Consider the following 20,445-nt stretch of genomic DNA (forward strand, 5'->3'; position numbering starts at 1 on the left):
TGCGAGTAAACTTGAACGGGTGATTAAATGTGATACTGAAGGCTTTTATATAAGCAAAGCTTTTTAAAGTTTGCATTCATCAGAAGAAAGACGAAGAAAAAGGGTTAAAGAAGGGAGATAGCAGCTCCAGAGGTTTGTTATTTTAGGTAGCACGTTCTCCGGTCGCTTTCTAAAAATGTAGATTTGAAGTACAGTGGTGAAAACTCATTAAATGTGACATTTGAAAAAAAAAAGTGTCTCTTGTGATTTGTGTTAAATTTAAATTGTGTTGAATAATGATATTACTCTCACCTTGAGCACTGTTCAACCCTGACTTGAGGGGTGAGTCCGGGGCCTCTCTCAAGCAGGGGATTACAGGGGTGTTGGGGGTTGGGGGGGTGGTGGTGCACTGTGCGCAGTCACACCCACAGCAAACAATGTAGTTTAACTGCCTGCTTTATGAAAAGAGTCATGCAGGGGAGAGGGAACGACAACATTAATACAGCCAGGCCAAAGCTGTTCCACACTTCAGCAGCGTCACACTATACCAGCTTCACACTATAGCAGGACGCAGTGCTGAGGCAGCTGTGCCAAGTAAAGCTTCACTGTCATGCAGCACTGTCAATAACCAGGCTGTGCTGGAATTGAACTGGAAGGAGTTCATGAAAGGTTATCAAGAGTGGAAATCTCGCATCAAAGTCAGTTCCCAAACATATAGTTGTTTTTTTTTCTTCTGTATTCCATCTTTCTTTATAAATATATAAAATCGACAGCTATAAATAATGTATCATTAATTTTTAGCTTGCATCTGGATGAAAGTATTTAAACTCTCTTAAATGAGATTAAAGGAAACTGCTTTTTTTATTTTATCATGCTCTTGTTTAAGCGCTGGCACACGATATAATACAGAATGAGTGGCACAGAAATAAGTTTACAATGCAACAGCGCCCTCTTGTGACCGCGTACTGTACAGAGATGCACATGCTACTTAATCTCAAGTGCAAACAGATGGGGAAGGGATTCTTGTTCAGGAACCTGTCCTGTTTCAGAAGGGTAACTAAAACGAACGACAAAAAAATGTTAAAAGCAAATCATCGTTTTATTTTTTACCAGCTTACCCTTGCAGACCATCTCCCTGAGAAATAAAGGAATCCACTTAAAAAACATTTTTTTTTTTTTTAATAGCCTATGAAAAGAAACCTACAAGTATATCTGCAGCGAGTAGAGTAAGGATTTGCATTTGGGGTTGGGTGCGTTTGTATTTCAAACATTCCTAAACAGGGACATGCACACAGCAGGGAAATAGGAATAAAACAAAAACAGAAGGACAACAGTTAATTTTTTATTTGAGACACTGGTTGCAGACATTGTAAGCCTTTTGTTTTCATTTTTTAAGCAAGGTGCTAATTATTTTTACAAATTAAAAAAAAAAAAAAAAATACAATTGAAAAACCTAAATACTGTGCCAGTAAAGATTAGACATTGGCCTATACAAAACACATTGTGAAACCAAAAAAACAAAACAAAAGTAGTTCTGTATCTTTTATGCACAGTAATAATAATAATCATCACCATAATAACTATGTCTGCATAACTAACAAGAAGCCTGCCCTTCACTAAGTGTTAATTAAAAACTCATTTCAATTGTGTTTGTATTTTATTACTGAAGATTTGCAGATGAGTGACCAGGTTTAAATTCTCACCCCTTCTCTAACACATGTGGTTGACATGGGTCTTAATTTAATTTGGTTATTTCTACACACAAGTACCAATTTGTCTTAAGCCAAAAGAACCACATCCTCAAAGTGCTTTCTTCCATTACTTAATTCACTCTTATTTCTTTATAAGTTATTTATCTAGTTATTGAGAAGGAGAAAAGAAAAAAACAATGATATCAAATGTTACAAAATGAGAGAGTGCTGAAGAGAAGCCGGATTACATTATCTAGTTGCTCGGTTCTATTTTTTATTTTTTTTTTATTTTTTATTAACAGGCATTTGACCGCTTTCAAAAAATAAGAGTTAATTAAAGACTGGAGTAAATGCTTTGAACACATGGCCCAAAGCTACCCAATGCAGACCTTGCTCTGCACGGCCAGTCGAATGTTCTCATAAAGCCACCTTGACCCCTTCAGTTGAGACAGTGGATTAGTTAGTAAATCCACAGGGAGCTGTGAAAACAGCTCTCCCATACAATCAAAACAACAGTCCCACTTTAAATGACACAGATTTGAAATCCCAAATGAAAAAAATAAATAAAACAACAAAACTGAAAATTGTGTACTTTGGGTTTTGCTTTATAGAAATTAGTATAATAACATTTAAAAAAAAAAAAAAAAAAAGCACCCCAAGCAATATATTTAACATTTCTTTTTTTTTTTTTTTTTTTTTTTTTTTTTACTATGGGGCATAAGATAAGAACCACATTTGCTTTGGCTACATAAACAATACATTGTTTTAATGTTGTAGTTATTCTGAATTACTGTAGTGACAGCCGAGATCAATTAAGGAGGAGCCCTCACCAGTTTCCCTCCTTTTATTTAGGTTTTAATAACCTTGTGTTAATGGACTCTGAGGAGCTCTGTTCAGGTTTAGATCACATGGACACTCTGTTCCCAGTTGGGGTTCCTTTCACGTGCACTAAACCCGGGCTTCCAAACTAACTTGTTGCGAGTGGCTCAATTTGCTTCTCACATATACTGACTAAACTAAAGAAACCCCGTTGACCCCGGTTCATCCACTACCATCAAAAGCCAGTTTAAAACAGGCTGATCACCAGCAAGACAAGTCTGATGATCTCAGCAATTTCGTCCCTGATGAATCACACCTTGTCCACTCAGAAACAAAGGAGCACACTATGATGCCTGAAGCACCACGACTCCCACAGAGTATCATTTTGAGGTCAGTTGATTTAGAGGTGGGTGGGTGGAAATCCAGCTATTTGTTTGATGGGAGGGGGGGGCTCTACAAATACCTGCAAACAAACTGAACCACACTTAATTACAACAAGCACGGAAACTCACTCAACATACAGCACTTGAAGGGCCCCTGGGGGAGATCTTTAAAGTAGCAGCTTCAGATCTCTAGTGTCACACAGCCCGGTCCCCAACCCACCCTGCCCCTGCAAACAGGCCAATGCAGAAATCACAGAGGTACTGATTACACTGGAGCCAGGCCTCCAGCTGCCAGGCTGTCACACTGCAGCAGTGCAAGTTTAACTAAAGCACCAGGTAAATACTTTTGTGTCAAAGAAAAAAATCATACATTTCCAGTAGAAAACTGATCTGCATCTATATATATATATATTACACACACACATACACTTTTTTAAGGTGATGCAAAAGCCTCAATCAATCAGTGAATACAATCGTGTTTGCACAAACAGACCAACCAAAAAAGTTTAAATAAAATTAAAACAAATGCAAAAACACTAAAAAATCTCTTCAAAACAATTTAAATAGGTTTTGATTTTAATGAACGCTTTATTTTGAAATTTTAAAAGGACATGTGAAATGTGTAAAAGCATGGTAGAACACACACTCGATCTCTTAAATATTTTTCCCCCTCAAACATTCAGGTGAACACTTTTACAACAGTCTCACTACCGTGGCTGTCTCCTGCGCTCCACGTACAGTATAGAGGCAATTATTTATTTATTTAAATACATCCTAATTTTATACAGCTTCCAAACTAATTTCACTGCCCAGCATCATAGAGAACAGTTCTAAAAGTGTGATGTTCAGAACGCAGACACACTTCGGCACAGCAGGCAAATACAAATGCTGGGACAGCGCTATTGGTTCAGAAGCAATGCTCCAGTTGACACAATGATGTTTTAAAAAACAAAGACTACGTGGAGCGCAAGACGAGCAGCAGCAAGTAGCAAGAATGCGGTCTCGCAGAACAGAAGGTCAGTTTGTTTTCTCTCCTCCCATTCGTTAAACAGATTGTGCACCAAAAAAAAAAATATATAAGTATGCTGTGCATTGGATCTCAGTCAAGTCAAATTATTCAGACACATCAGCATTCAGGTTACACAATTACCGGTTACCAACCAGTTAGCTGAAATAATAATACATTTTAATCTAAAAAGAAATGCAACTCACTAGATTATATTCAAGAAGGAGGATATATTACTAACACACACATTATATATATATATATATATATATATATATATATATATATATATATATATATATAATTTTCAATTCCAGGTTGTAAGACAGACCTGCATCTGTTTGGTTTCATGTATGGCAACCCCAAACAGCATGGTGTAGTTCCACCCAGTGTTCATTTACCTGCGAGTTAGCTTATTCTTGAGCTGGATTCACTGCCCTGGGATGCTCTGCATGAAGAGGGCTACAGAAAAGCAAACTGCATTGCACTGTATTGTATCGAGTCTCTTTTGAAGACAACTTGATATAAAAATATAATAATAATAATAATAATGATGATGATTTCATTCAAAAACGTACAATTTTAAATGACACAGAGTGAAACTACAGGGTGCATTTTTTGAGTTTTCCCCCCCAAAACAAACCCTATTGAACCCAGGTCTACAGTTACAAGAACAGCATGAAACTGCTTCAATTAAAATAAAATAAAAACACACGCAGGAGCGCAAACTGGCAATCGTTACCTGCTAAGATCACGATAACATTATCCAAACGTAACAAAAGAAAAAATTCAGACCAGGGCTCCACATTATTATCACTTGCCTGCCTACTGCTTCTCAGTCCAACAGTCACCAGATGTCAAGAGTTGATTAAAAAATACAAAAATCAGGCAATAGCTTAATCAGGGTTACAGATAAAGAGGATCCCTGCACTGCAACTATGATCTCAATTAATTAATTAGTCACACCTGAGCTAATCAGACACTAGCAGCCACTGACTGGTGGCTAATTAAACACTAGTAAAGTCTGGAATGGCTTGAACTTCTTGATTACTCTATCTGTCAATTCAAAACCAACATCAGCTGGTGAATAGCAGGTGGACATGTGCCAACAGGGAGCCCTACAGACCCTCGCCAACTGGCTCCCAACTCTGGCTCTCAACACCCATTCCAGGGCAGGTTTTGTATAAAAACAGGTTCATTGAACTGGCCAAGCAATCAATCGACTATTCAGGGACTTGGCTGGATAAAGTCCTGGACTGGAACGGACCTCAAGGACTGGAGTTGGAAGCCGCTGTACTAACGGAATGCCCGGAGCAGGCAGGCTCTGTGGCTGGTAACCTGGGGGGGGTTATGGGAAGGCTGCGCTCCCGTCAACTACATGCAGACAAACAACAGCAACACTACTCCTGTAACTCCTAGGACAACTGCAGGACGCCACGCTGTTCCAAAACAGGGACAACTGCAGGACGCCACGCTGTTCCAAAACAGGGACAACTGCAGGAAGCCACGCTGTTCCAAAACAGGGACAACTGCAGGACGCCACGCTGTTCCACAGCAGGGACAACTGCAGGATGCCACGCTGTTCCAAAACAGGGACAACTGCAGGACGCCACGCTGTTCCAAAACAGGGACAACTGCAGGACGCCACGCTGTTCCACAGCAGGGACAACTGCAGGACGCCACGCTGTTCCAAAACAGGGACAACTGCAGGACGCCACGCTGTTCCAAAACAGGGACAACTGCAGGACGCCACGCTGTTCCAAAACAGGGACAACTGCAGGACGGAAATAACTTGCTTAGTTGTGCCGTTTTGAAAGATTACACTTGGAAAACAACTTGCTGTTGAACAGTAAGCGCTCTGTGAATCAAAACATGGCACGAAATATAACAGGATTTTCTGAACACCAGGAAACGTATGCCCCAGGCGATCATACAGAGTTCACACATCAAACATTCCATTTGTTTTGTTGTATAAATGCACCTCCATTCAAAAAATAAAATTTTTAAAAAAAAGGTGTGCCACACTGAATTTGGTTTTACGCTACAGTAATTGAAAAAAAGATTAATTTGTTATACCTATATCAATTAACACAATTTAGCATTGTTTTTCTTAAATACATTAGTTAGTCATAAACAAACTGCAATTGAAACACACACATTTGTTTAAATAAGTGCTCATTGGAGAATTGTGTGAGGACGAGACAGCGAGAGTAAGAAAAAAAGAAACAAAAATAATTAGGCGTGAATATACAATACAAAAGAATTCGTCATTATCCCAGGGCAGTGAAGGGTTAACCCTTTTTAAATGCCAGATCAGCCTGAAACACTTTCATTTGTGAAATTATAGGTAGAAACACAACCTGAACATGCTGGCCGGGAGAGTATCTGGTTAACAAAGTACTTCACAGTGACATTTAAAAACAGTTCAGATTTCTATATTTATTTAAGCATCTATTCTTTTTTTAATTCCTGCTCCTCAGTAATATGTTAATACACTTGGTGCTACGCAACTTCATTTATTTTATTTATTTATTTTTAATAAATTTTAAAAAGAGAGCCTCCGATTAACACTAGCTAAAGCTTGTCTAATCGCGTGAAACACAGAATACTCAATGTGAACTCAAACAAGCTGAATCGCTCAAATTATTATTATTATTATTATTATTAGGGCAAGTAAACGTGGTGTTAAAAATCAGCAGACTGGGAGTCAAACATTTTTTGGCAAGAAAACTTCATACTGGTCTCTTCGTTGGAGCGATGGCTTTCCTAATTCTACCTGAGTGACTTATTCAAATCCTCCCAATTATCAACAGCTCACAGCCATTGCCAGCAGGGGTCAGTATTTTAGACCAATTTGCAACTAATACATAACGTTTACATATATATATATTTTTATTATATTTTTCTCATTAGAATAAAGTGCTAATTGATTTTTTGTTTTTTTTAATCTCTAGAAACAAACTATTAAAAAAAACAAAACACTATTGCCACTACTAATAATTATCTTCTCCCACAGAACATTCCCAACAAAAGAAAGAAGAATGGAGAAATAAAACCGAAAGGGAGAGACAAAGGGGGGGGGGGCTGTAAATATGAATGTTTTCAAGTAATAACAGCTCTTCATAAACTTGAACCCTCCCCGTAACCTTTTTATAGTATTCAAGCTAGTGAGGTTTAGTTTTTATTAATTGCTCAATACCCTATTTCTTTCTATCTATTGCCACTAAAATGTGTCTTTTTGTAAAGCTCAGTTTTTTTTTTGTTTTGTTACTGACGGCAAGCTGCTAAAAACACGCTGCATCACAAAGGAGGAGGCAGCAGGTTAAGGTGGTGCAGTAAATTCAAGTAGCTTTGCTGACCGCTCACTGACCGCTAGAATATGCTTTATAGTAAACTCTGGTTATCGTGACTAAGACTGCTTGAAAATATTTAAACTAGTTGGTAAGGGCCCCACTTTTTTTTTTATGTAGTTTCCTTCCCTTCCCTAGAAAAGGGAAAAAGATGCACATTCAAATTTAAACACAAGTGTAACACAGAGCATCTACAGCAAAGCAGGGCTTTTTTTGTTGTTGTTCTAGATAATGGCGTAGAAAACAAACAGAATTGTGCATCAGAATGTGTTGTGTCACTTCATTCGCTTTCTCGCTCCTCTCCGGTAACTGCGACAGTGAACGAGGCTCTTCTCGTTGGAGTTCAGTGCAGAGGAACGACGCGTCACCGAATCAAGATGACCAGCAACGTTAGCATTATACTGAGCGACCTTCTTTCCAAAATGACAATTAAGACAATTTCCTCCTCCTCCTCCTCCTCCTCTGTTCCAAGGCTTAGTTTTTTGTTTTCAATCGCAGCAAGAGAGACAGGACGGCTAGACTCCTGCCACATTATCATCACATTTTGAAATCTATAAAACGTCAAGGCCTTTATAGATACATAAAAAAAAAATAAAACATTCTATTTGCTCAACGTGATCGACCTTTTAATTATATTATGTTACTTTTTTTTTTAGGGGTCAAACTATATAACTATATATATATATATATATATATATATAACTATATATATATATATATATATATATATATATATATATATATATATATATATATATATAATAAAAAAATTAAAAGAGAAGAAGAGAGATGGAGCATCCCGTTTCGGCCGGACGGGTCAGTCGCTCGTCTCTCCACGAACCACCCAGACCCTCCTCTTGTGAAGTCGGACCAGCTCCCTGGGAGGCGCACTGCTGCCCCAGCAAGTACTTTCAGAACCACAAGTAACAGACCATCTGCTTCCACCACAAGCCCTTGCACTGGAACCAGAGCTCACGTATTTAAAAGTTAAAGCATTTCGTGCACGACTCCTTAAACCGTCTGAAGCGAGCTCAAGCCGGTGTGCTTGTCCTTTTGTTTTTAAATGCTTTGTGTGTGTGTGTGTGTGTGTGTGTGTCTTATTTTTTAAATGACACGTTGTAGTTTTTAGTATCTGTCGTGAGATTCCTCTTCTAGGTTCCACTGCACAGCTGAAGGAGTAACTTCCCAACACAGCTGTACTGCTGCAATAAGGTACAATAAAAAAAAACCAAAAAAAAAAAAAAACAGTCAAGTGTCTTCAGTCTTCAGCCTCATTGGTCTGGCAGGTCCAGGGCTTCATCGTAAGTGATTATTCTTTTTGGATCTGTAAGAGAAAAAGAAATAAAACCAGAGTTTTACAGGGACAGCAATTAAAGACGACTCCCACTGCGATCCATTCCTGGTTTTACTAGGAGTTTAATAAGGCACACCTGAGCTTGTTACCTATATACTGGGGCTAATCCAGCTTCTAGTAATACCTGGAACACTATTATAGCCGCTGTGCAATAGCAGTATTATAGCCGCTGTGCAATAGCAGTATTATAGCCGCTGTGCAATAGCAGTATTATAGCCGCTGTGCAATAGCAGTATTATAGCCGCTGTGCAATAGCAGTATTATAGCCGCTGTGCAAGAGCAGTATTAGTACCACTTTTGGTTTAGTATTACAGTGGAGACTGAATAGTCTACAACCCATGTACTGTATGGTGTTAATTTCCGAAATTGATTTTCCATTCATGCTGTTATTGATAATGCTTGAACATACACTGACTAACAAGTAAATGTTTCCATTGCCATCGTTTCATGTACCTGACAGCGAAACCCTGATGTGCCACAAAAAAGGCGTTGGAAAAACATGACTCAGTAATTCCAAGTCCGTTATCTTTTGCTGCCAAGAAATTATACAACTTACCTTGTTTTTGCAAGTTCAAAATAAATTCCATTTCTGAAAAAAAAAAAAAAGAAAGTTTTCAAAAACTGCTTTATTATGCAAAGCACAACTCAACATTTATTTTCTAGTAAAACCTAGCTGCTGAATTTAAAATCTTTCTGAAGCACGGTTAACGTTTGTCTACACTTGACAGAACTTCACAAGCATAAATTATAGGAAGATTGGTCAGCATTGCTGGAGGGTGGCACTGCGGCTGAACACAATGCTTCACATGACAACCCCACAGGCTTTTCTATAAAACGTGTGCTGAATTTAACGTTAAAATCTACGACCAGGCATCAATAGATGGGAGCTAAAACAGCAACAAAAATAAAAAAATAACCTTGTGTCGTTTTAAAAAGCACAGCATGCTTTCAAACATGTTATATGGCAGTGCGGTCATGATTCCCATTGCGTTATACAGCGGAACACAAGCAGCACTACAGTCTGGTAACGATATTGAAGGGAAGTCAAGTATTTAAGCCTGGGCTTGGGGATTGCAAACCCAGAATGGGACTGGTTCCCCTAACCCAGAACCTGGGCAGCGGAACCCGTGCAAGAGTTCCACAGTGTCAGGGTTCCCTAGATCTGCGCAGCACACCTAGAAGGAAGCGATCTGTACAAACGGTGCCCTAAACCCTGTATGCAGGTCAAGAGCCAGCTGTTGAGAAAAAGCCTGCTGCATGGGATAGATCTGCACAAAATGCTGAGGATGTAGCCACTGCATTAGCAACTTCCCCCTTTCAAAGACATAATAAAGTCCATTATCTTCAGCTGAAAAACCAGTCTGCTCGCCCCAATCGCGCAGTCTCGAACTGTGAATCAAGCATTTAAAAAGGAGCGATTGCTACAGCTCAGGCAACCACGTGAACCATTTCAGACACTTTCTCAGACAGAATATTATTAATCAGGAACGCAAACAAAGAAGAACAGCCGACGGTGCAGAGAAGTCACGGTGCAAATGTTCTCAGAAACACACACGCAGCGAGAGAACTGTGCATGTTTATATCAGAACAAAACATATACGACAGCAAAAAAAAAAAAAAAATCTGGAATCAGCTAAAAAGCTGAACCCAGCCTCATCCCCAATTTATTTCCGTTTCTTTTCAAACTAATCACTCAAAGAGACCTCCACCCGGCCCCACCCCATCTTTCTGCACATCTTGCAAACTCAAGGTCAAAAAAACATTTCCATGCCATGCTATACATATATATATATAAAAAAATAATAATAATAAACACACACATATCCTGCAGGAAATGACTGAGCATAAATTTTAAAAAATACAGATACCTATTTGCTGTTGTGTTTCTCTTAAAGTTTTAATAACCTTTTCAAATAGGGGAAACAACCCCCCCTTCTTCGAGTAAGCTGCAGCAATGGGTGGTTATTCAAACTGGGTACAGTACACGGGAGAGAGATCAATGGGATAGAGCCCTTTGTCAGGGTTCCTTCACAGCAGTGTGTGCCGGTGCTCAGTGATCAGATGAAATCTGTCCGTTACCAGCGTCTAGCTCCTATGACTCTCTCAGCATGAAATACTCATGTAACTCTGTTGAGTATTTCAATTGAAAAAACAAATGTGAGTGTTTACTAGTGTCCCGACACACTGTACCTCAACCACAGCATGCAAAACACTCCTCTGGACCAGAGCGCCGAGAGGAAGGGAGCAACTGAGATCTACTAAAACTAGTAAGAAGTTAGCTGCAGGCGAGTCGCAGCACGCGAATGTCAAATACTATCTTGCTAGTTTAACGATGTGAAAATGATTTTAATTCCTCCACCACCTATTTCAAGTCAAAGCTAACATGCAATTAAAAACTAAAATCAGATTTCTTTGATTCACTTTAACTTTGTTCTTTCTTTCTGTAGGCTGTTTAGTTTTCCATTAGCTATTGTTCACCCTCCACTTTCAAAGTAGTTTGAATCTCATCTTGACTGCAGAGCAGTGCTGCACCAAGCACCAGTTCCCACTTGATAACTCAAACGCAAGTGGGCCAGGTCTAAAGAATACCACACTTTGATTGACAGCTAGTCTATCCAACCGCCAGGGATTGTTGGCAGGCTGGCACCAATAAGAATTGAGCAGGAAGATTCCACTCTGGTCACAGACAATTCTAGAACACTTGTGAATACCGAGTACTGTAATATAGGAATAACATTTAAGTAGCAAGAAAGAAATAATAAGTATAAAAAAATTTATAAAAATAAAACTACAAGCCATTACTAAACTTTTAAAATACAAGGTCCACCTTGATGTATCTGAAGAACGTTAAAGAAAAGCAGTCTAAGATGTAGGTTATTAGCCTTAGAAAGAATGATTAAATGACACGCTATCGGCTGCCAGTATGCAATTCAAACCATACAGAGACATAGCGGACGCAATACAGTTGCTCAAAATATAACGAGAGTGATGGTTGGTCATGATTATGCACAAATAAATAAAAAATAAAATATATATCTAATTTAAAATCAGACCCCTTTCAAAGTCGAAAGATAATGTACAAGTACCATTTTTACTATCACCCTTCATGGACCCTCTTCTATTCTATGTTTTTGCAATGATTCCCCCCCCCACCAATCTTCTATAAAGAAGCATTACCTTTAGTGTGATAAATAACAGCAGTTTTAACATCAAATGCCCCCCAGCTGCCTCTTCTGTCTGAGCCTCTCTGGTATCTCTGTTCTTTGGCCAAGGCCAACATAGGGTTCGTCGGAGAAGCCTGAGGCGATTCAGCACCAAGGTCCATAGAAGAAGCAAACACTATCGCACCCGGGTTCACCGCCTCAATCGTCCTCTGTAATCCACCGTGCACCTCCAACGAGGAAGGGCCTCGCGCGCTGCCGGGTGCCGCTGGGCACGCTTTTAAAGCACTGCTAACTACTTGAGGGTTAGTCCGTTTCTCCAGTTCGTAAGCCTTTGGAAACGCCGGTCCTGAGGGAAGGAGATGTTGGGCACCCTGGGACACCGAAGCAGCAGCGCACTCCCCTTGAAAAGTCACCTCGCCGGCTTTGCTGCCCGCGGCAGACCGTCCGGCTCGCGCCTCGGGGCCGGAGCTCGGCTCGTTGATGAAGGATAACCCCCACTGGTTCTGGAAAATGTCCCCCAGGTTTTGTTGATTTGTCTGTGCGGAGGCAGGCAGGTCCCCCGGGCTCACGCCGGGAAGCACGGGTTGCATATTTGAAGGATAGATGAAAAGGCTGGGTTTCTTTTGTTCGCCAGTGGCAGTGGAAGGAGGGGTGCTGCTGCTGTCGGGGGACAACGATACACTCCCTCCCCCTGGGAAGGAGGTCGTTAGGGTACTAGCAGCGGTGCTTAAAAAATGAAGCAGAGGCCCATCTCTGGAGAGCGGGCCGTTGGTAAAACCGGCCGAAGCGACGGCTTTCATAGCGGACATGGGAACTTGGGCCAGTCTTCCAGGGACGTGCGTGAGGAATGCCTCCCCAGCTGCCTTGTTGAGGTTCTCTTTAACTTTGCTTGCATAACTTATCTTGGGAACAATTTTGGCGCTGCTGTTGTCCACAGGAAAGACTGGGGGCGGCTTGAATAAGGTCCACGAGTCGTCTTTAGTTGCCACGGAAGGCCTGGTTTTGTTCGGCCTGTCCTCCAGCTTTTTAGCAGCAGCAGCAGCAGGGAGTTTAGCGTCCGAGTTCTTCCTCTGAATCTCAGCCATTGCTGTCGCTGGCTTGGCTCTCACTGCCCTGCCACTGGCCTCCAGCCACCTGTCCGCTTTCTCAACGCACTCTGGTTTACACAGTTCAGATTCTCGTTTTGTATGAAGGCCGCCGCCCTCCTCCTCCTCCTCCTCCTCCTCCTCCTCCTCCTCCTGCTGCATGGTTCTGTCCAGCGGCAGGGTCATGTTCTCCAAGCCTTTGGCGCTGTTACGCCTCGCTTTCCGTTTCTTGGGCGTGGTGTAGCCGGTCTCCGATCCGCTGCCATCGTTGTCCGCGGCAGGCTTGCCGGGGTAACCGTTTGTAATGCAACCGGAATTGAGAGCCACCACTCCGTTCAGAAGGGACACCGCCTCTCTCTTGTCCACGGCTTTGCCCCCCCGAGGCTTGCTCTCAGAGGGCTTGTCATTCTTTCTGTCCATACTGTTTTTATGATTGCAGTTGGCTTTGCTTCCCACTTTGAGGTGCAGGGAGCTGACCCGGACTGCTGGAGCGGTCTGTTTGGGTTTCAAGGTAGTGTCGAGGCGATGTGTGTTACCATTTCCTACGCCAGAGGAGAGCAGGCTGCTGGAGTCCTGAAGTTTAACAACCTTGTCTCTCTCTCCAGTGCTACAGTTTAGTTTTCCATTTCCTAAACAGATTATGAGAAAAAAAAAACATTAGAAGGATGTAAAAAAAGAGATATTAAGTCATCAGAAAGGTTGATAGAACAAATAAAATAGTATATTACATGATTTATTTGGTTTCCCCAAGCTATTAATAAAAGTAAACAAAATGGATCCAACATCATGGTTCGATTTAAATAAGACAACCTTATACATTGCCTTTTTTAATTGGAGATTAAAGATGAAATCGAGAAACCTTTAAAAATAAGACAGAAATGAAATACAGGATAAGCAAAAGCATGTATAGTGCTCATCTAGTGTAGGACGAAGCCAGTTTAATCTGGTTATGTGAAATCAATGCCAACAATCTGGTGCAGATAGATCAAAGACAGGTTAAAACAACGGAAGGGGAGAGACTGAAATGCACAACAGAACAGTAACTTGCCCTCTCAGTAAAAGGATGACAACGTGCACCACATGATCCCAAACATTGATATCCCTGTTCCACTGCAGTTGTGAAACTTTTAACAGTTGTGTTTGGGGGGGGAAGTGTTAGAGAAGTTAGCATGACTTTAGGAGTTCTACCTACATGATACACTGTAAGTTTGTTTTGTGTAAAAAAAATAAAATAAAAGGTTCCGACAAACAGAAAATGTATTTATCGCAAAGCGTAACTGCCCTGCAATGCAGTGAATTTATTTTCCTGTCCACTGGTTAATGAATAACTAGCAGGAGATCGTTTGTGGGAGTCACAGTGTCAAAGGAACACCGACCCCATAATGGAACTTGAAAACTGCTTACTAACTCCACCTGACGGCGCATATTTTGCTCCCAAATGTACGTACATGAATGCAAAAAGGGACATTTTATTTGTTTAGACTTCAGAAAAAAATCACACATTTGGGTCGCAAAAAGAGAATAACTTAATTAAAACTATTTATTACAGGAATGGCACACTAAAACGTTGTTATTCTAATCAAAAGCCGGGAGGTAGTTTCACAGTAAATTTAATTTCAACCTAATTTAAAATACGAGGACTCTGGTTTCTGTAAAAGGGCAGGTACGGCGCTGTATTGCTATATTTAAAGTAACCATCCACGGCTTTAATAACGGGGTCAGATACTGTCACTTTTGTCAGGTCATCCATTGCGTCTCTTTCTAGATCTTACTGTCGTGGTCTGGGGCCAGCAAATAGAATAAATAAAAAATATATAATCGGTCTTTTTTTAGTATTATTATTATTATTATTTTTCCTCTAGTACTGTACTAGCAGTAAAACTTAACTAGGTCACCGAATTAAAAAATAATTTACACACAGTAAACATTAAGAAGTAGTTCGTTTTTGTATTTAACAAATTTCGTGTCACTTTTGGTTGAGAGGCAACAAGCAGACAAAAAAAAAACACACACACCAAAGCAAACCTCATGTCTTGGCCTCCTCTCCGTTTAAAAACACGACACGTAAGACCTCTCCTTTGACAAATACACCGTGTCTAAATACATAGGACACATTTTAAATTTCAAAACAGTTTTGATACCCGCACAAAGACGATAGCAAAACCTTGCTTTCCGCTACATAACATTAATGAAAGCAACAGGCCCGCCTAGCAATAATAATAATAATAATAATAATAATAATAATAATAATAATAAGGGCTGAGCTACTTCAAAAACACAGCGGCGGTGACAATACAACACAGCGCTGAAACGTTGGGCACCCATGTTACAATTAACAGACATCTTATAAAACGTGTAAGTTAAATCTGAGGGGAACGATGGCAGGAAAATTGAAAAATAAATAAAATACTTCATTTTTTTTTGGTCGCCCGGTGCTGGGAACTCCAACATGGCGGACAGGAAACTGTAGTCGCGAGCAGCCCAGCTCTCATGCATTCCAGCAGAGCCGGCTAGTAATAATAATTATAATAAAAACACTGACTGTGTCGACCAGAAAACGCGTTTAAATCCGCTTTTAATACAAATGACGCACAGTCCTAAAGGAGGAGGTGCACAAACCGAGTTGGAATCGGGTAAGATCGGAGCAACAAGGTCAATCTCCATAGTATTAATTGCTGTTCCACGCAAGCACATTCAGTTTCCACTTCAATTGCCTTGTCCCTGTTTTCTGTCTCTTCAATCTAAAAAAAAAAAAAAACTAAACCTGCCGACCTGTTTTCTTCGTGTGCGTTTCCTGGCGCTGGTACTGGCAATGGTTTTGTTCATGTTTCAGGGTTTTTTGGGGGCGGCCGTGGATTTTCTCTTCTCCATAGTGGCAGTGCAGCTCCTGCACATTGGACTGCTCCTCCATTTGAAGTGCAAAAAAAAAAAAAAAAAAAAAAAGGAAAGCTGAATCTGTGGCTCCAGTCAGCGCACTGAAAGGTCGCTGACTGAGCTCGAGTGGAGACTGCTGGGGCTGCCCAACCACACAAACCTAGCGACTGAGAGAAGAGCCGCCGCTCCAACAGTATCTTTACTAATAATATGTTCTTCCGCCGCCTCGCATGCATTTAGGGTTGGGCTCAAACGTCAGCAAGCCGACTGTAAAACAAATAATAATAATACAAAAAAAAAAACTGCTGGAGGTTTGCAAAAGCAGACTCTACTCCTGACTCCATTCTGCAAGAGTTTAACTGAAGCAGCGTTACTGTAAGCCATCAGTGTCACAGCTAGAATACAGAGCGCGCACACGTGTTGATCCTGCGGTTAATACAGCAACCAGTACAGTAACACAATTATATCCGGTAGGTACTGCACACGCAAAAAGAACTATTTAAATGCATTTTATTATTATTTATACAGTAGTTTTATATAATTCAATTTACATTTTTTTAATGTACAAACTTAGCACTGAGACCGAATGCTTTGACAATCAGTATTCAATTTTAGCACAGTATGACCTATGACAAAGGGTGTGTGTGTGTGGTGTGGGGTGTGGGTGTATGTGTGTCTCTGTGTGGGTGTGTGTGTTTCAGTGACTCTAGTGTTACAAGTGAAGATAATCTTGCTGAAGTGTTCACTTATATATTGGTACCAAATGAGTTGGCAGGGTTGTACTATTTTCAGATACAGTGCCAGCACCCTTTCCCATAATACCTGACATAGCACCTGCCATCTGTCAAGCAGCAGAACACACTGGGGGTCTTCCCTATCTTTGTAGCATCCCTAGTAAGGGATTTGCTGAAACTTCTTTGTAAAACCCTAAATGCAAGGATGGTAAAATACTATAGGGGCCCAGGGGAGCCGTTGCAAGGAAAAAGGAAAATAAAACAGCATGTTTGGACTGTCGGGCTACATAAGAAGTACAAATGCAACCGTCAATCAGAGATGATTGAGGTCATCACAAACTGCAATGTTCCGTTTCACTCCTGCTGGTTCATGTGTGTCAGGGCCTTACCAAACAGTGAATCATGACATGGAAAAATATTTCAGTGTTTCCACTGGATTTTTCTGTAAAAGTGATCAGTTTCAGATCAGTCCTTTTGTAGACACGATTGATGCTTTGCCCCCAGTGGAGTAAAGGAATACTACATTTGTCCTGTGTGGTGTTGCTTTCTGATTCATTGCATGTGGGCTGGGCGGGACAGCTTAACAGTTACACTCTGGTGTATCAGCTGGACTTGGAGAGAAGACACACTGGAGAGCCTTCTGAAGCCACAGGGGTGCGGTACACTTAAAAAACCTCCACAGGGTAACTGAAACAGAAGATGCCATACACAGTAAATGCAATCCATGAGTTAAGATAAGCGCTGAGCTAGCCAGCATCCACACTCTTTGAAACTGCCGTGCTTTCTTCTTGTCTTGCTTGAAGTTCTGCCGTTGCTAAATTTAGCTTGCTAGTGCCTGACATGAATCCCCGACTTGTGCAATTTCCTGTCGACAGCACAGATGTTGCTGTGATACAAGACCAAGGCTGCATCGTGCTGTTGCTGTATCCAGCGCATTCGTGTTCCAGCTCTATCTTTGTTTTTATCAGTCTGTCTCTGATTACAGCTCATGAAAATACAGATGCAGCCGGTTTGTAAGCCTGCAGCATGGCCTGGGTGGCTCCGTTTATATATGATCTGAAATATACAGCATGCTCCTAGATCCCTCCCTTAACTGAGAGACAATGAGAAGGAGATGTTGTTTAAACTTGGTTACACCTTTAACTGAGTTTGAAGGTGACATTCTTAACCCCCTGGTGGTCAGATAGTGGTACTGCTCTGTAACGGTAAGGGAGAGCTAACTAATGATTTAAAATCCTCCGGTCAAGAGTCCAGAGCCCAGAGCCCTAACCACTACTCCACACTGCTGCCTGGATACAATTAAGATAATAAATAACTTAATGGATTAGTACTAAAAGTTATACCAGCATAACAAGATAATGCAACATTAATCTAGAGCGAGCTCTGGGTTCACCAGCATGTGGAATATCGTCATGTCATTAAAAGGTCGTTGTTTAGAAGACAAGTCCATTTTGTGTGATTTAACAACAATACCTGAAGGCAGGTACTATTTATCTGAAGCAAACAGGGAGAAGAAGACTTCATCCCCAGCTGCAATGCTGCCGCATGAAGAGCACCGCGCATATTTAATAAACAGCGAGAAAGCCTGATCATAAACATCCTCTTTATAAACATGTCATGAATAGATTTCTAACACGGCATCTTCTACCCTGAACTAACAGCTCTGACTCCCAGAGAGCCTCCCGCTGGACTCCAGGAGATACCTCAGTCTTGTTCATCTCTTACTGGTTTGAGCCCGGTGATTTAGGAAGGGCTCCTGCGCCGTGCCCACATCCTGTTCAGGGGTCGCAGTCCTCTGCATCCATCATCTTCCCACTGCTAGTTTTATAAATGCCTTAATGCATATCTGAAAAACAATGATGGGGATTAAACTCCTTCAGCATTATTATTTATTGATGTATTTATTTTGCATATTTACCAAAATAAAAACAGTTGGAAATCTAATGAGTTTGTTTCACAGGTTCATGTGCTAACATTAGTATATCCACTAGGGGGCAGCAATGTGCTGCAAACCTCATGTTTTTAGCATAGGATATTACAAATAGGACACACCTACTACAATGCTGCTGTACTTGAGATGTATTGTACAGTTTATATATGTAACACAGAAAACAACATCATTTAAATACGATTTTCTTATACAAATTCTGTCTAACTAACAATAACCATATACAGTGAATGACAGATAGATAGATAGATAGATAGATAGATAGATAGATAGATAGATAGATAGATAGATAGGTAGATACACACTTTAAAAGTTTTTTCAGCCACACACCATGGTGTAGTAAAGCATGGTGAAGAAAGAAAGCTCTTTTTTGGAATGCTGGTAGTCCCCAGTGTTCCGGCTCTAAACTCCAGCACACAGACACTGAGTTGTAACCCCTCTCATAAGAATGGTTTCAGGACTTTCACATGGAAACTGCCGGGTGTGGGGGGGATGGGGGATTACATTCCATCATTCGCTGTGAGTAACTATAGGACATGTAGTAGCTCTTTGTGTCGTGACTAATGTAGGCACGGCCACAGTGTCAGCAAGATCATAAATCAGCCTCCGTGGCTCTGTGAAAATGAAGGCTAGTCCAAAGTAGAGGGCTGGAATACACCTAGGAGAGGCCTGGGCAGGCTGTGACTCCGTACCGTAGTGCTTATAGGGAACGCACGCTTCTCTTAGCTTCTGCTTGGTCAATTATTGGTATAGCTCTATCATTTATTTTCGATATTGGAACAGAAATTTAGTTGAATGATCTTGACCTCGACCTGCTGACTGTTGTCCGTTTGCAGGGTCCAGTGTGTTTACAGTGTACCGCGCCCTCTTCATTGTTACTGTGTATTTGCTGTGCTTCTGTGTTTCCAATGGTTTTCACCATGCTTTTCAGAGTTATACCCTCTCAGCTTTACAACACTTCTCTGCGTTTTTCAACAGCGGTTATGGCTAAAACCTTTCTAGTGGCTTTCTCGTTGTTCGTTTCATACCGATGCTATCTTTTAATGATTCACTTCCAGCAGCAAAGCAGGTATATTTCATCGCCCTCATAAATCACTCACCGTGTTGATGGTGTTTCTATCACACAAACTGAAGAGAAAGGGTGTGTGTGAGTCAGCGGCTGGTGAAGGCAGGAGGCTGGGAGACAGGGCCCCTCCCCAGACAGGAAACCCTGTTTCTAGCAGCCGGAGAGATGAAGCCATTGTGGATCTGTTGCCAAGGGCGTGCTTTACTGCAGAAGGTAAACAGCAACAGAGAATCATACTTGGCAGGTCCCCTTAATAAACTGGCTTTGGTACATTAAAGGTGTGCTAACCAAGGCTTCAAACATGCAGTCCTCTTTCTCATGAGGCTCACAAAGGTACTGTCATGTTGGTGACCAGCTTGTGAGCTGCTGAAGTCTAGACCTCATCAGGACCGCTTGCCTAAGTGTCCTTAAACTTTGCGTGGACGTTAGTTACTTTTTTTACACAGTACTTACATTGTTTTGCCAGTCTGCCCTGTGATTTCTCAGTCTCTGAAATCCGATGAGGTGCAGGGATGGAAATAAGACTCCTATTGCATAGCAGTTAAGTCCGTTTCAGGTTTTGCTATGAGCTTGATTAGCCACGGTATGTATAAGTTACAAGCTCAGGTGTGTCTTATTAAACCCACAGTAAACCCAGGAATGGATTGAACCACTATGCAATGGGAGTCTTCTTTCCATCCACCCATGTGAGAACGAAAGCCAATACAGCCAAGACAGGCAACTCAGCACAACCAGGATTCCACTTTTCCACTTTTTGATATGTCCACATTCATGCTTAATAAAAAGTTTTAAATATGTGAGAAAATGCATTTCGTCAGAGCTGTGTAATAATACCCAGCTGTAGTTTCTGGGATGCTCAAGGTTAACCCTTAGAACGTGTTTGTCTGTCTCTTCTCATGTCCATGATCAAACGCATTCCATACACCGGGCAGTCTTTGTTCTTAAAAGGCTTCCAAACCACAAGACCAGAGGCATTCTTTCCAGTTGTTGTT

The 20,445-nt window shown here is 41.0% G+C and overlaps 1 protein-coding gene across 1 annotated transcript; it reads right to left on the bottom strand.

The window, feature by feature from the left end:
• Nucleotides 1–7,964: 7,964 nt before the first annotated feature.
• On the bottom strand, nucleotides 7,965–15,912 carry LOC117430730 (FMR1-interacting protein NUFIP2-like). Its single transcript, XM_059001225.1, has 4 exons — nucleotides 15,604–15,912; nucleotides 11,760–13,460; nucleotides 9,139–9,171; nucleotides 7,965–8,552 (listed from the first exon to the last, which is right to left on the bottom strand). The coding sequence occupies exons 1-4, from the start codon at nucleotides 15,740–15,742 to the stop codon at nucleotides 8,500–8,502; spliced, it is 1,926 nt and encodes a 641-aa protein (XP_058857208.1). The 5' UTR covers nucleotides 15,743–15,912; the 3' UTR covers nucleotides 7,965–8,499.
• Nucleotides 15,913–20,445: the final 4,533 nt, after the last annotated feature.

Source organism: Acipenser ruthenus, chromosome 26 (genome assembly GCF_902713425.1).
Source record: "Acipenser ruthenus chromosome 26, fAciRut3.2 maternal haplotype, whole genome shotgun sequence".
In the NCBI taxonomy this organism is placed as follows: Eukaryota; Metazoa; Chordata; class Actinopteri; order Acipenseriformes; family Acipenseridae; genus Acipenser; species Acipenser ruthenus.

What these genes read in the sequence shown, in the direction of transcription:
- LOC117430730 (XM_059001225.1), bottom strand. Translation starts at nt 15,742, where the DNA reads ATGGAGGAGCAGTCCAATGTGCAGGAGCTGCACTGCCACTATGGAGAA. An exon ending in AACGCACACGAAGAAAACAG is followed by an intron (nt 13,461 to 15,603) that starts GTCGGCAGGTTT and finishes TAATCTGTTTAG; the next exon opens with GAAATGGAAAACTAAACTGT. An exon ending in TTTGAACTTGCAAAAACAAG is followed by an intron (nt 8,553 to 9,138) that starts GTAAGTTGTATA and finishes TTTCTCTTACAG; the next exon opens with ATCCAAAAAGAATAATCACT.